This window comes from Lithobates pipiens, unplaced genomic scaffold (assembly GCF_037356315.1).
Source record: "Lithobates pipiens isolate NorthernLeopardFrog02 unplaced genomic scaffold, aLitPip1_a1.2 Scaffold_25, whole genome shotgun sequence".
Taxonomy (NCBI): Eukaryota; Metazoa; Chordata; class Amphibia; order Anura; family Ranidae; genus Lithobates; species Lithobates pipiens.
The window spans coordinates 223,302,149-223,315,996 of NW_027507787.1; the positions used below are offsets into that span (position 1 = coordinate 223,302,149).

General features: G+C 47.6%; 1 protein-coding gene across 1 annotated transcript in view; it reads right to left on the reverse strand.

The window, feature by feature from the left end:
• Window positions 1–13,848, reverse strand: part of LOC143930913 (alpha-2-macroglobulin-like protein 1) — a 147,528-nt gene that overhangs the window by 66,858 nt on the left and 66,822 nt on the right. The window contains exons 17-19 of the mRNA XM_077455599.1: window positions 6,030–6,117; window positions 5,626–5,899; window positions 670–895 (exon numbers count right to left, since the gene is read on the reverse strand). Coding sequence (XP_077311725.1) covers window positions 670–895; window positions 5,626–5,899; window positions 6,030–6,117 — 588 coding nt within the window. The remainder of the gene's footprint in view (window positions 1–669; window positions 896–5,625; window positions 5,900–6,029; window positions 6,118–13,848) is intronic.

A 13,848-nucleotide genomic window follows, 5' to 3' on the forward strand; every position in this document is an offset into this window, starting at 1 on the left:
CATACTGCAATTCTTTGGGGTGTGCAGCCTATCTCTCACTCGTATGTTTTCTCCATTTAAAAGGAACCTCTAGCAACCTCTGGATGAATCTAAAGCCGCGTACACACGGGCGGACTGTCTGGCCAACTTAGTCCGTCAGACAATCCGACGGACAGTCCGTCCTACTTTTGAATGAACGGACTTGACCACACACGGATGCAAAACAGTCCGTCGAAAAGTTTGCGCGATGACGTGTACAGCACGTACGACGGGACTAGAAATAGGAAGTCCAATACACTGCAATGCAACCTTTCGCCGTGTAAATCCTTTCTGAGCATGCGCCATACTTAATCCGTCGAACTAGCCTACTGATGAGCGGATTGTCCGCTGAAACCAAAGTCTGACGGACAGTATTACGGAAATTCCGAAATACTTAGTCCGACAGATTGCACGCTGAAAAAGTCCGCTGAAGCCCACACACGAGCGGACTGTCCGCTGAAATGTTTTTCGGCGGACTAAGTTGGCCAGACAGTCCGCCCGTGTGTACACGGCTTTAGGCTTCCACAGGATTTTGATGGAGAATAGCTGGAGTACAGTATAGCTGGACTGTACAGGATTGTAAATATAAGAAATACAATAAGAAAAATCTGTTTTTTTTTTTTTTTTAAAGATAATCCAAATTGGTTTTACCTTTATACATTGCTGCATGTAGTTGAACACAGAAGCCTTAAGAGTAAAGGACTCTCCTCTAACTACAGAGTATGGCAGAGCAAGCTCCACAAAGAATGGTTGGAAGACTCTAAGAGGCACAGAGGGAGACAAGCCAAATCCATTTGGTCCCATACACATAGCGCCTGCATTCCAGTCTGTGATAGTATCTGGGACTGGCCGATGGAGCTCTACAATGCCAGAGTTTCTGAAACAAACAACACATCATCATTTTTTTCCATCCTTAAAGTTGTTGAAAACCCTTACATATACCCTGAAGTGACTAGCCTCTGGTGATAGAAAGTGATTAAACAAATCTTCCTAAATAAGTTGTATCTGTTTATCTGCAGCAACCTGTCCTCTACAGTCTTTTAAAACACAGAATTTACACAGGATCTGTCAGCATCTCTCAGCAGCACAAATCAGGAAGTGTCGATCTAAAGTCACACTTTTGTCTATATTCCCATCGCACAAACATTCCTGGATCACAGGCTCATCTGTAACGGGATGTCCAATGTCCAAGACTTAACCACTTAACCAACCAGCCCCAGTACATACGTATAATGTGGCAGGTTGGCTCTATTGCGCGAAACAACATACCTATAGCAACCGGTGGGGGGCGCACCAATTGGCAACAGGGGGAGCCAATCAGTGGGTCTGGGGGACACAATGTCGGCCGGGATCCGCTGATCGTTCCCCGAGAGACAGAATGGCAGTATGTCGATGTAAACAAGGCAGACCTCCGTTCTGTCAGGCATGGGCACGGTGATCTTGTGTTCCTGCTAATCAGGATCGCTGTGTCCATGCAGTGAGTCCATCCCCCGCACAGTAGGAAAGCACACCCAGGGAACACACTTAACCCCTTGATCGCCCCTGTTGTTAACCCCTTCCCTGCCAGTATAATTAGTACAATGTCAGTGGATATTTTTTAGCACCGATCACTGTAATAACGTCACTGGTTCCCAAAAAAAGTGTCAAAAGTGTCAGTTAGGTGCCCGATTTGTCACACAATGACACTTCAATTCAGCTTTTAGCATGCTGGGAGGTATGGTGCTCTGGATAAAAATGCAAAATGTCTGCATCTTTATGCAGCGCAATGCAACTTACACTGCCTTCAAAAAGTATTCATGCCCCATTGACATTTCCCACATTTTCTCATTTTACAACCAAAAACATAAATGTATTTTATTGGGATTTTATGTGATAGATCAGCACAAAGTGGCACATAATTGTGAAGTGGAAGGAAAATGATAAATGGTTTTCAAAATATTTTACAAATAAATATGTGAAAAGTGTGGGGGGCATTTGTATGGTGCCCCCCAGAGTCAATACTTTGTAGAACCCCCTCTCACTGCAATTACAGCTGCAAGTCTTTTTGGGGATGTCTCTACCAGCTTTGCACATCTAGAGAATGATATTTCTGCCCATTCTTCTTTGCAAAATATCTCAAGCTCTGTCAGATTGGATGGAAAGTGTCTGTGAACAGAAATTTTCAAGTCTTGCCACAGATTCTCAATTGGATTTAGGTCTGGTCTGTGACTGGGCCATTCTAACACATGAATATGCTTTGATCTAAACCATTCCATTGTAGCTCTGGCTGTATGTTTAGGGTCGTTGTCCTGCTGGAAGATGAACCTCCGCCTCAGTCTCAAGTCTCTAACAGGTTTTCTTCTAAGATTGGCCTATATTTGTTTTTAGCATACGTATGTCACTGTAATTTGCCTTGCTTATATCTTCATTTGTATAATGCAACTGTTGGCTAAATAAAGGAATTACAAAAAGATAACCCTGTATTTGACTCCATCCATCTCCAAATCAACTCTGACCAGCTTCCCTGTCCATGCTGAAGAAAAGCCTCCCCACAACATGACGCTGCCACCACCATGTTTCAAAGTGGGGGTGGTGTGTTCAGGATGATGTGTAGTATTATCTTTCCGCCACACATAGCATTTTGCTTTTAGGCCAAAAAGTTAAATTTTGGTCTCATCTGACCAGAGCACCTTCTTCCACATGTTTGCTGTGTCCTCCCCATGGCTTCTCACAAACTACAAACAGGACTTCTTATGGTTTTCTTTCAACAATGACTTTCTTCTTGCCACTCTTCCATAAAGGGCAGATTTGTGGAGAGCACCACTAATAGTTGTCCTGTGGACAGATTCTCCTACCTGAGCTGTGGATCTCTGCAGCTCCTCCAGAGTTGCCATGGACCTCTTGGCTGCTTCTCTGATGAATGCTCTCCTTGCCCGGCCTGTCAGTTTAGGTGGACGGCCATGTCTTGGTAGGTTTGCAGTTGTGCCATACTCTTTCCATTTTCAGATGATGGATTGAACAGTGCTCCATGAGATGTTCAAAGCTTGGGAGATTGTTTTATAACCTATGAGCCGAGCTATGAGTAAGCCATCTTGGTAGTGTGAAATGCATTAGCTATTGTTGCTTTGCTGTGGCCCACTTTTGTGTGATTCTGTTTCACGAATAAAAGGCATTTAAATGTATCTTGGAGTGCAACCGTCCAGAGCTTTTCAATCATTTGTAACAAGTATATGCCATGCCTGGACCTGGGTTTCTCTGTTCCTGGAGGAGCTGTTTCTTAGCCTTGTGGACCTGCCTGGAGCGGTGGTTCTCTCACATTTGGCTGTCTGGTGTGTTCCTTGGCCTTCATTATGATGTTTGTTCACTAAGGTTCTCTAACAAACATCTGAGGGCTTCACGGAACAGCTGTATTTATACTGAGAATAAATTACACACAGGTGGACTCTATTTACTAATTAGGAGACTTCTGAAGGCAATTGGTTCCACTAGATTTTAGCTAGGGGTATCAGAGTAAAGGGGGCTGAATAAGCTGGTAGAGACATCCCCAAAAAAGACTTGCAGCTGTAATTGCAACGAAAGGTGGCTCTACAAAGTATTGACTCCAGGGGGCTGAATACAAATTCCCCCCACACTATTCACACATTTATTTGTAAAAAATTTTGAAAACCATTTATCATTTTCCTTCCACTTCAGAATTATGTGCCACTTTGTGTTGGTTTATCACATAAAATCCCAATAAAATATATTTAAGTTTTTGGTTGTAACGTGACAAATGGTGGAAAATTTCAAGGGGTACTAATACTTTTTCAAGGCACTGTATCTCAGAGTGTGTGGTGGGAACAGGACACATAGAAAACAATTGTTTTCTAGGTGCCCTTGTGTTAACCACTTGCTGACCTGGTCACGCAGATATACTGCGGCAGGTCGGAACTCCTGAGCGAACTGACATACATGTACGTCAGTACGTACAGAGAGGATATCTGCCGCGGGAGCAAGTCCGCAGACTCGATGTCCGCCGGCGGCACGCGATTGCCTTGTACACAGGCAGAATGGGGAACTGCAAACTGTAAACAAAGAATTTCCCTGTTCCCCATTCTGCCTAGTGACATGACAGATCTTCTGTTGCCGGTGATCTCTATCATATTCCTGGTAGCCCATCCCCCCACAGTTAAAACACACCCAGGGAACACATTTAAGCCCTTGATCACCCCTTAGTGTTAATAATGTAATTTTTACATTAGCTAGCTGCCCTAGCGTCGGTTTTCGCCATCGGATTAGCATAAGGACGAACTGATTTTTCGACCGGACTCGAGTCCGTCGGAAAGATTTGACACATGTTCTAAATCTAATGTCCGTCTGACTTTTCGACAGCCAAGGTCCGAGGAAGCCCACACACGGTCGATTTGTCAGACGGATTCGTTCCGTCTAACCTTTGCTGTCGTAAAGTCCGGCCGCGTATACGCGGCATCAGACACAAAAGGGATTACGCTGAGTGGCTAAAGATATTAAGATATATCACTCACTAATACACTGCCCATTTGAAAGAAAGATTCGAGAACACGTAATTGCGAACATACGAAATTACGAACATACATATTGAGCTACATTTATGCCGCATACCATGACCAAACTTTTCGACGGACTTGGTCCAGCGGACAATCCGACGGACTTTGCATTTGAGGTCCGCCGGACTTTCAAACTAACGGACTTGGCCACACACGATCACTCCAAAAGTCTGATGGATTTGAACGTGATGACGTAGAATAAGGAAGTTCATAGCCAGTAGCCAATAGCTGCCCTAGCGTCGGTTTTAGTCCGTCAGACTAGCACACAGACGAACGGATTGTCCGCTAAAAGCAGAGTCCGGACAAATTGGAAGCCAGTCTTTTTTCTAGGTCTGTCGGACTTTTGGGAAGAAAAAGTCCGCTGGAGCCCACACACGATCAAATTGTCCGACGGACTCTGGTCCACCGGAAAGTCCGATCGTGTGTACGCAGCATTATACTGTCCTTTCAAAAGAATGATTTGAGAACACGAAGAAATGAAATTACGGACAAAGAAACGAAATTACGAACACACGAATGAAAATACGAACATACGAAATTATGAACAGAGAAAGGATTGAAAATACAAAATGTAAATCATTAATTATAGATGTCATTTTCTTTGTTTTACTGTTTCGGAGTTTCATATTTTCGTAAGTTTGTCCGCTTCTTAAGTTCGTATTTTCCCGCGTTCATTATTTTGGTTATTCGTAATTTCGTAATTTTTCATATGTTGGTTGTTTCATCTATTCGGATGTTCAGATTGATCCGAATGTATATATACTAACAAATTCGTACGAAAATCTATTTCTTATGAACCGAATAACACTTGTCTAATAATTGTGTGGGGTTTAGAGAAGTGCAGCAATTAGCAGCTGCAGTGATTGACTTCTTTAGGCTCATGCTGCTTGATGGTAGTGCTAACAAAATTGCTATTGCTATAGCCCACCCATGCCCCCCCTCCCCCCGGTGCCACCACTGCCTGCAACCTTTCTAAAAAGAAGGACTCTTAATTAATTATGATACTGAAGCTATAATTGCCTATAATTGGCTTTATATTTATTAATCAGAGACAGTGACTTACCCAACTGGCATCAGCTCCCATATCCAGGTCTCAGGAAAGTATTTCCTAATAAACTCTGGCTTTGTTAGAGTTGGGATGCCAGGGATAGCATTAAGTGATGGTAGTGGTACTGCTCCTGGAAACATTGCTCCTGCTCCTGGGATCATTGGTCCTGCTCCACCAGCTATCCCACCCCCTAATCCAGCTGCTGATATTCCTGGTAGGCCCATGCCTGCGGAGCCTATAGAATATCCACTGGCTACAAAACCAGGTCCCACTCCAGAAAAATGTATGCCTGCACAAAAGTAAAAAAAAAAAAAAAAAAAAAAATGAAGTTAATTTTAAATATTATAAGCAACAAATGTTTCTTAATGAAAAAGGCATGCAATTGTGTCACTTTAAAAAATAAATGACTCTATTATTACCTAGATCGTCTGTCTCCACATCCAATGAATCAGGACACAGCAAAGGTTTTGTAGTTGGAGCACTTGTGATAATATTCAAATTCATGTCCTGTAGTTAAAAAAATGTAATGATTTAACGTTAAGATAAATTTTCACAAAAAAATTATACTGGATTACATGCACTGAATCTCCTGTTAACTCCTTGAATAGCATGGGGGACACAGGGGGCTAAAATATCAATTTGATGGTTCCAAACTCTACCGTATTACCCTAGTAATACCCTATCGTATTCTTGTTGTTGGATTTTACAGCTAAAAAATCATTATTATGAAAGATGGTATTAAGCTATAGTAATACCTCGGATCGCTAGTAACGCGGTTTACGAGTGTTTTGCAATACGAGCTACTTTTTTTTTTATATCCTGACTCAAGCCAATGGGGTGTGCAGTACCGCATTTTACCAGAGGTGCGGGGGGCGCCGGTCACTCGGAGACGCTCGGAAACACTCGCTCCCGACTGTCTGTGAGTCTCTTCCACTATCTCTGAGTGCATCCAAGCAGCTCAGAGCAGTCTCCGAGTGTCTCCGGCACCCCCCCCGCCTCTGGCCACATGCGGTACTCCATACAATAGTAGTGGCTGTGGAACAGATTATCTAAGTTTCCATTATTTCCTATGGGGAAATTTGCTTTGATATACGAGTGCTTTGGGTTACAAGCATTCTTCTGGAACGAATTATGCTCGTAATCCAAGGTACCACTGTACCATATTTTAGATTTACACTAACCGCATTTCTGAGACAAGATTAGGAGGGGGGTAGGTTGCGCTATGGAGCACTCAAGTAAAAAATATATATAATAAAAGATTTGGTAAGAGCAGCCTCTATTAATTTCCACCCAATTGGGTGGAAAAATGAGATAAAGGAGAAAGGAGGAATAGATCTGGCGCTATACCGTTTTCTGCTAGAAACATATAAGTGAGAAATCTGGTTTTCATATAACTCTCAGCGTGCTGGCAATTAAATGCAGGTAGTGGAATAAAAACCATAAAGTGAGAAATGCTTATCAATAGACCATAAATAGCTATAACAATGTGCTACTTCCCGGTCACGATTAATAAAGTGCAAATGCCAGTGAATCTACATGTGCCAATTTTTGCGTCATAAAGAAAAAATATCTGTATATTATAATAAATACGCCATAAATATAAATTAAAAAGGAAAAAATAAAAAGGAAAAAATAAGATAAAATAAGGCAGGGTGTTATATCTGTGAACTGCCGGTGAATATGGTGACTGTGATTAGTCAATTAAATGTGACAAAGGCTTAGTGCAGGATGTAAACAAAATTGATATTGTAATCAATGACACAATATGAGTGAATAAAGATAAGAGCATGTACAATGAAAATTAAAAAATATACATTAAAAATTAAAGGTGAAACATATGCGTTCAAAATTGTGGATAGTCTATAATAGTCCACAAGGATTACTGCCTATTGACAGAATTGCACTCTCACCTTGAGCCATTCAACTGTATACTGTATATACTGACGTGCCTAATACACATGGACATATCTGGGCATTCATCTTTTCCCTCCCAGGTTAGAGTTAGGAATCAAACACCACCCTAAATAAAAGTCAGGAATCAAAACACCATCTCAACTAATGCCGTGTACACGTGATCAGACTATCCGGCGGACTTAGGCCGCGTACACACGGGCGGACTGTTCGCCCAACCTTGTTCGGCAAACAGTTTCATCAAACAGTCCGCTCAAAATTTGCATGAGCGGACTTGCCCACACACGAGCGGACTGTTTGACGAACAAGGTTGGGCAAACAGTTCGCTCAACTTTTGAAATGAACGGACTCGCCCACGTAAGGCGGAGGCAAATCCGCCCATTTCGAGCGCGTGTACAGGTAGGCGGGGCCCGCGAAGGAGACGTCGCGGGCTCCGCCGCCTGGAATGGGCTTAAAGGGGAACCCCAACGCCGAAAAAAATCGGCGTGGGGGTTCCCCCCAAGTCCACACCAGACCCTTGTCCGAGCACGCTACCCGGCCGGCCAGGAAAGGGGGGGCGAGCGAGCGCGCCCCCCCTCCTGAGCCGTACCAGGCCGCGTGCCCTCAACATGGGGGGTGCCTTGGGGAAGGGGGGGCCACGCGGCCCCCCCACCCCAAAGCACCTTGTCCCCATGTTGATGAGGACAAGGGCCTCTTCCCGACAACCCTGGCCGTTGGTTGTCGGGGTCTGCGGCGGGGGGCTTATCGGAATCCGGGAGCCCCCTTTAAGAAGGGGGCCCCCGGATACCGGCCCCCCACCCTATGTGAATGAGTATGGGGTACAATGTACCCCTACCCATTCACCTGTGAACTAAAGTACAATAAAAAACACAACACAGAGAAAAAATATTTTATTGCACAGCTCCGGGGGTCTTCTCGCCGGACTCCTCCGCTATGTGTGTGTAGCTCTTTTGCTAGCGGAGGAGTCCGGCTTTCTTCCTCCCCGCCGCCGGCCTCTTCTCCCGACTTCGGGGGTCTTGTCCCCCTCTTCGGTTCTTCTGCCGGGCCACCGCGCCTGGTCCGGTGGCCCGGTCTTCTGTCGCCGTCTTCCGTTCTTCTGTCGCCGCCTTCGGTTCTTCTGCCGGGCCACCGCGCCTTCTTGTAGCTCTTTTACAGGCGGTGGCCCGGTCTTCTGTCGCCGCTGTCGTCGCCGCCGCCTTCCGTTCTTGTTCTTCTTCTTGTTCTTCTTCTTCTCCTGGAGATGTTGACTCGACGAGCTCTCCGGCCGGAATGCCAGGGACACGCTCCGCTGCCACTTATATAGTGACAATGGGGCGGTGTCACATGGTATATGTCACATGGGTTGGTCACATGGGTTGATGTCACATGGGGACTATGACATCGTAAGGGGGCGGGGTCACCATGTGACCAACCCATGTGACATATACCATGTGACACCGCCCCATTGTCACTATATAAGTGGCAGCGGAGCGTGTCCCTGGCATTCCGGCCGGAGAGCTCGTCGAGTCAACATCTCCAGGAGAAGAAGAAGAACAAGAAGAAGAACAAGAACGGAAGGCGGCGGCGACGACAGCGGCGACAGAAGACCGGGCCACCGCCTGTAAAAGAGCTACAAGAAGGCGCGGTGGCCCGGCAGAAGAACCGAAGGCGGCGACAGAAGAACGGAAGACGGCGACAGAAGACCGGGCCACCGGACCAGGCGCGGTGGCCCGGCAGAAGAACCGAAGAGGGGGACAAGACCCCCGAAGTCGGGAGAAGAGGCCGGCGGCGGGGAGGAAGAAAGCCGGACTCCTCCGCTAGCAAAAGAGCTACACACACATAGCGGAGGAGTCCGGCGAGAAGACCCCCGAAGACCCCCGGAGCTGTGCAATAAAATATTTTTTCTCTGTGTTGTGTTTTTTATTGTACTTTAGTTCACAGGTGAATGGGTAGGGGTACATTGTACCCCATACTCATTCACATAGGGTGGGGGGCCGGTATCCGGGGGCCCCCTTCTTAAAGGGGGCTCCCGGATTCCGATAAGCCCCCCGCCCGCAGACCCCGACAACCAACGGCCAGGGTTGTCGGGAAGAGGCCCTTGTCCTCATCAACATGGGGACAAGGTGCTTTGGGGTGGGGGGGCCGCGCGGCCCCCCCTTCCCCAAGGCACCCCCCATGTTGAGGGCACGCGGCCTGGTACGGCTCAGGAGGGGGGGCGCGCTCGCTCGCCCCCCTTTCCTGGCCGGCCGGGTAGCGTGCTCGGACAAGGGTCTGGTGTGGACTTGGGGGGAACCCCCACGCCGATTTTTTTCGGCGTTGGGGTTCCCCTTTAAGCCCATTCCAGGCGGCGGAGCCCGCGACGTCTCCCTCGCGGGCCCCGCCTACTTGTACACGCGCTCGAAATGGGCGGACTTTCCGAGCGGGAACAGTCCGCTCATTTCGAAAGTACAGCGGACAAGCCCACACACGGGCGGACTGTTCGCTCAAACACAGTTTCAGCGGACAGTTTTTCGGAATTTCCGAAAGACTTTGTCCGTCCAACTGTCCGCTGAAACTGTCCGCTGAAAGCCCACACACGAGCGGACTGTCCGCCCAAACACTGTTCAGCGGACAAGGTTGGGCGAACAGTCCGCCCGTGTGTACACGGCCTTAGTCTGGCAGACAAACCGCTAGAAAGTCCGCCGGACTTTCCGAACGAGCGGACCTGCCCACCGCCTTCCAGGCCGCGTGCCCTCAACATGGGGGGTGCTTTGGGGAAGGGAGGCCCTCCAACCCCCCCCAAAGCACCTTGTCCCCATGTTGTTGAGGACAAGGGCCTCTTCCCGACAACCCTGGCCATTGCTTGTCGGGGTCTGTGGGCGGGGGGCTTATTGGAATCTGGGAGCCCCCTTTAATAAGGGGGCCCCCAGATACCAGCCCTCCACCCTATGTGAATGAGTATGAGTACCCCTACCCATTCACCTGGTGAAAAAAATGTAAAAAAAAAACACCACACCAGGGTTTAAAATAATTTATTGCACAGCTCTGGGGATCTTCTTCCGTCTTGGGGGGCCTTCTCGCCGGACTCCTCTGCTAGCTCTTTTACTAGCGGAGGAGCCTGGCTTTCTTCTTCGTCGCCTCCCGGGGGTCTTCTTCCAACTTCGGGGGTCTTGTTCCCCTCTTCAGGGATCTTGTCCCCCTCTTCAGTTCTTCTTGCCGGGCCTCCACTCCTTCTTCCAGCTCTTTTACTAGCGGTGTCACAGTCCCAACATCCTCTGGGACCGTGACATCATAAGGGGTGGGGACATCACCCATGACCCCGCCCATTGTCCCTATATAAGTCGCCGCACAACACGTCCCTGTCATTGCGGCCAGAGAGAGCCTCAAGTCAACATTTCATGAAAGAAGAAGAGAAGAAGAGAAGGCGGCGACGACAGTGACATCGGTGACAGAAGACCGGGCCACCGCTAGTAATAGAGCTGGAAGAAGGAGCGGAGGCCTGGTAAGAAGAAGCTCTTTTACTAGCGGAGGAGCCCGGCTTTCTTCATCGTCGCCGTCCGGGGGTCTTCTTCCGACTTTGGGGGTCTTGTCCCCCTCTTCGGTTCTTCTTGCCGGGCCTCCGCTCCTTCTTCCAGCTCTTTTACTAGCGGTGGCCCGGGCCTTCTGTCACCGATGACGCTGTCGTCGCAGCCGCTTTATCTTCTTCTCTTCTTGTTCCTTGAAATGTTGACTTGACGCTCTCTCTGGCCGCAATGACAGGGACGTGTTGCACGGCGACTTATATAGGAACAATGGGCGGGGTCACGGGTGATGTCCCCGCCCCTTATGATTTCACAGTCCCAGAGGATGCTGGGACTGTGACACCGCTAGTAAAAGAGCTGGAAGAAGGAGTGGAGGCCCGGCAAGAAGAACCGAAGAGGGGGACAAGACCCCCAAAGAGGGGAACAAGACCCCCGGGCGGTGGCGAAGAAGAAAGCCGGGCTCCTCCGCTAGTAAAAGAGCTAGCAGAAGATAGCAGAGGAGTCCAGCGAGAAGACCCCCCAACACGGAAGAAGATCCCCAGAGCTGTGCAATAAATTATTTTAAACCCTTGTGTGGTGTTTTTTTTTTACATTTTTTTCACCAGGTGAATGGGTAGGGGTACATTGTACCCCATACTCATTCACATAGGGTGGGGGGGCCAGTATCTGGGGGCCCCCTTATTAAAGGGGGCTCCCGGATTCCAATAAGCCCCCCGCCCGCAGACCCCGACAACCAACGGCCAGGGTTGTCCGGAAGAAGCCCTTGTCTTCATCAACATGGGGACAAGGTGCTTTGGGGTAGCTAAAGTGGTCATTATGTTCTGGTAAGCAGCCCATTCATTTCAACACTTTATGGGTGATTTAAATTGGTGAAGGCTGACGTTCTTTGAGGAACATTATTATCACTGCATGGCATCAAGCTATTGGTTGCTGACTTACAAAGACTTTCTTTTTGTTTGTTTATGAATTTTTCTTCTTCTTATTCACTATTTTTCTAGGTTGGCATGTTCACGTGTACTTGTGTGCATGTATGGTTTTTATACACTGTATTGTCCCCATTTGAGGAGGCCACAAGGATGGTGGGCCGTGACAGTGCATGCATCAGTGACACAATCCCTGTTGTGTTCCTGCTGAAGCAGACTCAGACTTTATCCAGACATCATCATTCCTATGTCACAGAACACACAGGGGGAGAGAGGGGAGGAGGAGGATGAGGAGGAGGATTCTGGCACTTTCATAGGCTTCAAAGAAGAGGAAGACATGCGTCAATCTGTAAGTGATGACTTTCCAACCCCAAGACCATTGGGAGTAGTACGTGGCTGGGAGGAGGAAGTTCCAGATGCTGGCATCTTGAGTGACCCCGAGGAGTCTGCTTCTCAAGCCTCTGCAAATTTGAGGCACATGGGTAACCTCATGCTCCAATGCCTGCGAATGGACCCAAGAATATGTGGCATAAAGGAGAAGGATGATTACTGGTTGGCAACCCTTCTTGACCACCGTTATGAGGGGAAGGTCTCAGAACTCATCCAGTCCCTATAGAGAGTGCAGAAGATAAAATCTATTGAGGACACGTTAAAGAGGATTTTATTGAATATTTTTCCTGACTCCAATAGGTTACAGTGTCGTGGAAAGCACAGTTTTAAGTCTTCTGTTGGTCAAGAGAGGACCGTTAGAAAGGCGTCTGCCTAAGTGAGGCATTTCGGAATGTTTTTAGTCCTGGCTGCCCAGGGCTGTCAGGCTTCCACATCTCGTCGGCAGCATCTGCATTACATGGTGGACGATTACCTCAGGGCCAAAACAGAGATGGAGAGCTTTCCAGCTGACGATCCACTGGTCATGAGAATAGACCACTGGCCAGAACTTGCCCAGTATGCTATTGAGTTGTTGGGCTGCCCTGCATCCAGCGTGCTTGCAGAATGGGCATTCAGTGCTGCAGGAGGTTTTGGTACTTATCATAGAACGCATCTGTCCACAGGCTCCGTTGACTGTTTGATTTTTATAAAAATTAATCAGTCCTGGATTACCAGCTATGAAGCCTCTGATGCCAATGTCACTGATTAAGTCTTTTTGGGATGTGGAATCTCGGCAGGACTTTGAGGCTGCCTAGCTTTGAGGGTGTTCAATCATTTCATCTGGAAGAATGTTTCTGGTATAGGTTTCATGGGCACAATTAACACCCAATGACCATTTTTTCAGCACCTGTTTGACAGGTGCATAGCATTGCAATTTTTTACAGCAAGAACAGTTCTTGCTTTCATCAAGAGTAACTCTATAGGGTTAAAGTGGGAAGGAACTGACACCCAAAGAGTAATTGTATGCCCAATTACTTGCATATAAGTCTTCAAAATGGGCACTTTTAAAGAATCAAAATACCTTCCCAAACTACTGTATTTATCGGCATATAACACGCACCTTTTTCCCCCTAAAATCAGGGGGAAATCGGGGATGCTTGTTATACACCGATCCCCCGTTGTTTCTATCCCCTTCTGCGGCTCTCTGCGGCTTCTGGTATTTTCGGCTATCTTCGGCAGTTCTCGGCTATTTTCGGACGTTCTCGAGAACGACCGAGTGTGGCCGAAAATAGGCGAGAACGGCCGAAAATAGCTGAAAATGGCTGATTGCGGGCGAGAATACCCGAAGGCCGCTGAGAACTACCGAGCGCCACCGAGATACACAGGACATCCGCTCTGTATCTTGGTGGCGCCATTTTAAAGTGTCAAACACACTAATGAGGCTGCAAATGACTGGCAAGGCTGCAATAGAAGGCTGCAAATGACTGACAAGGCTGCAAATGACTGGCAAGGCTGCAATAGAAGGCTGCAAATGACTGACAAGGCTGCAAATGACT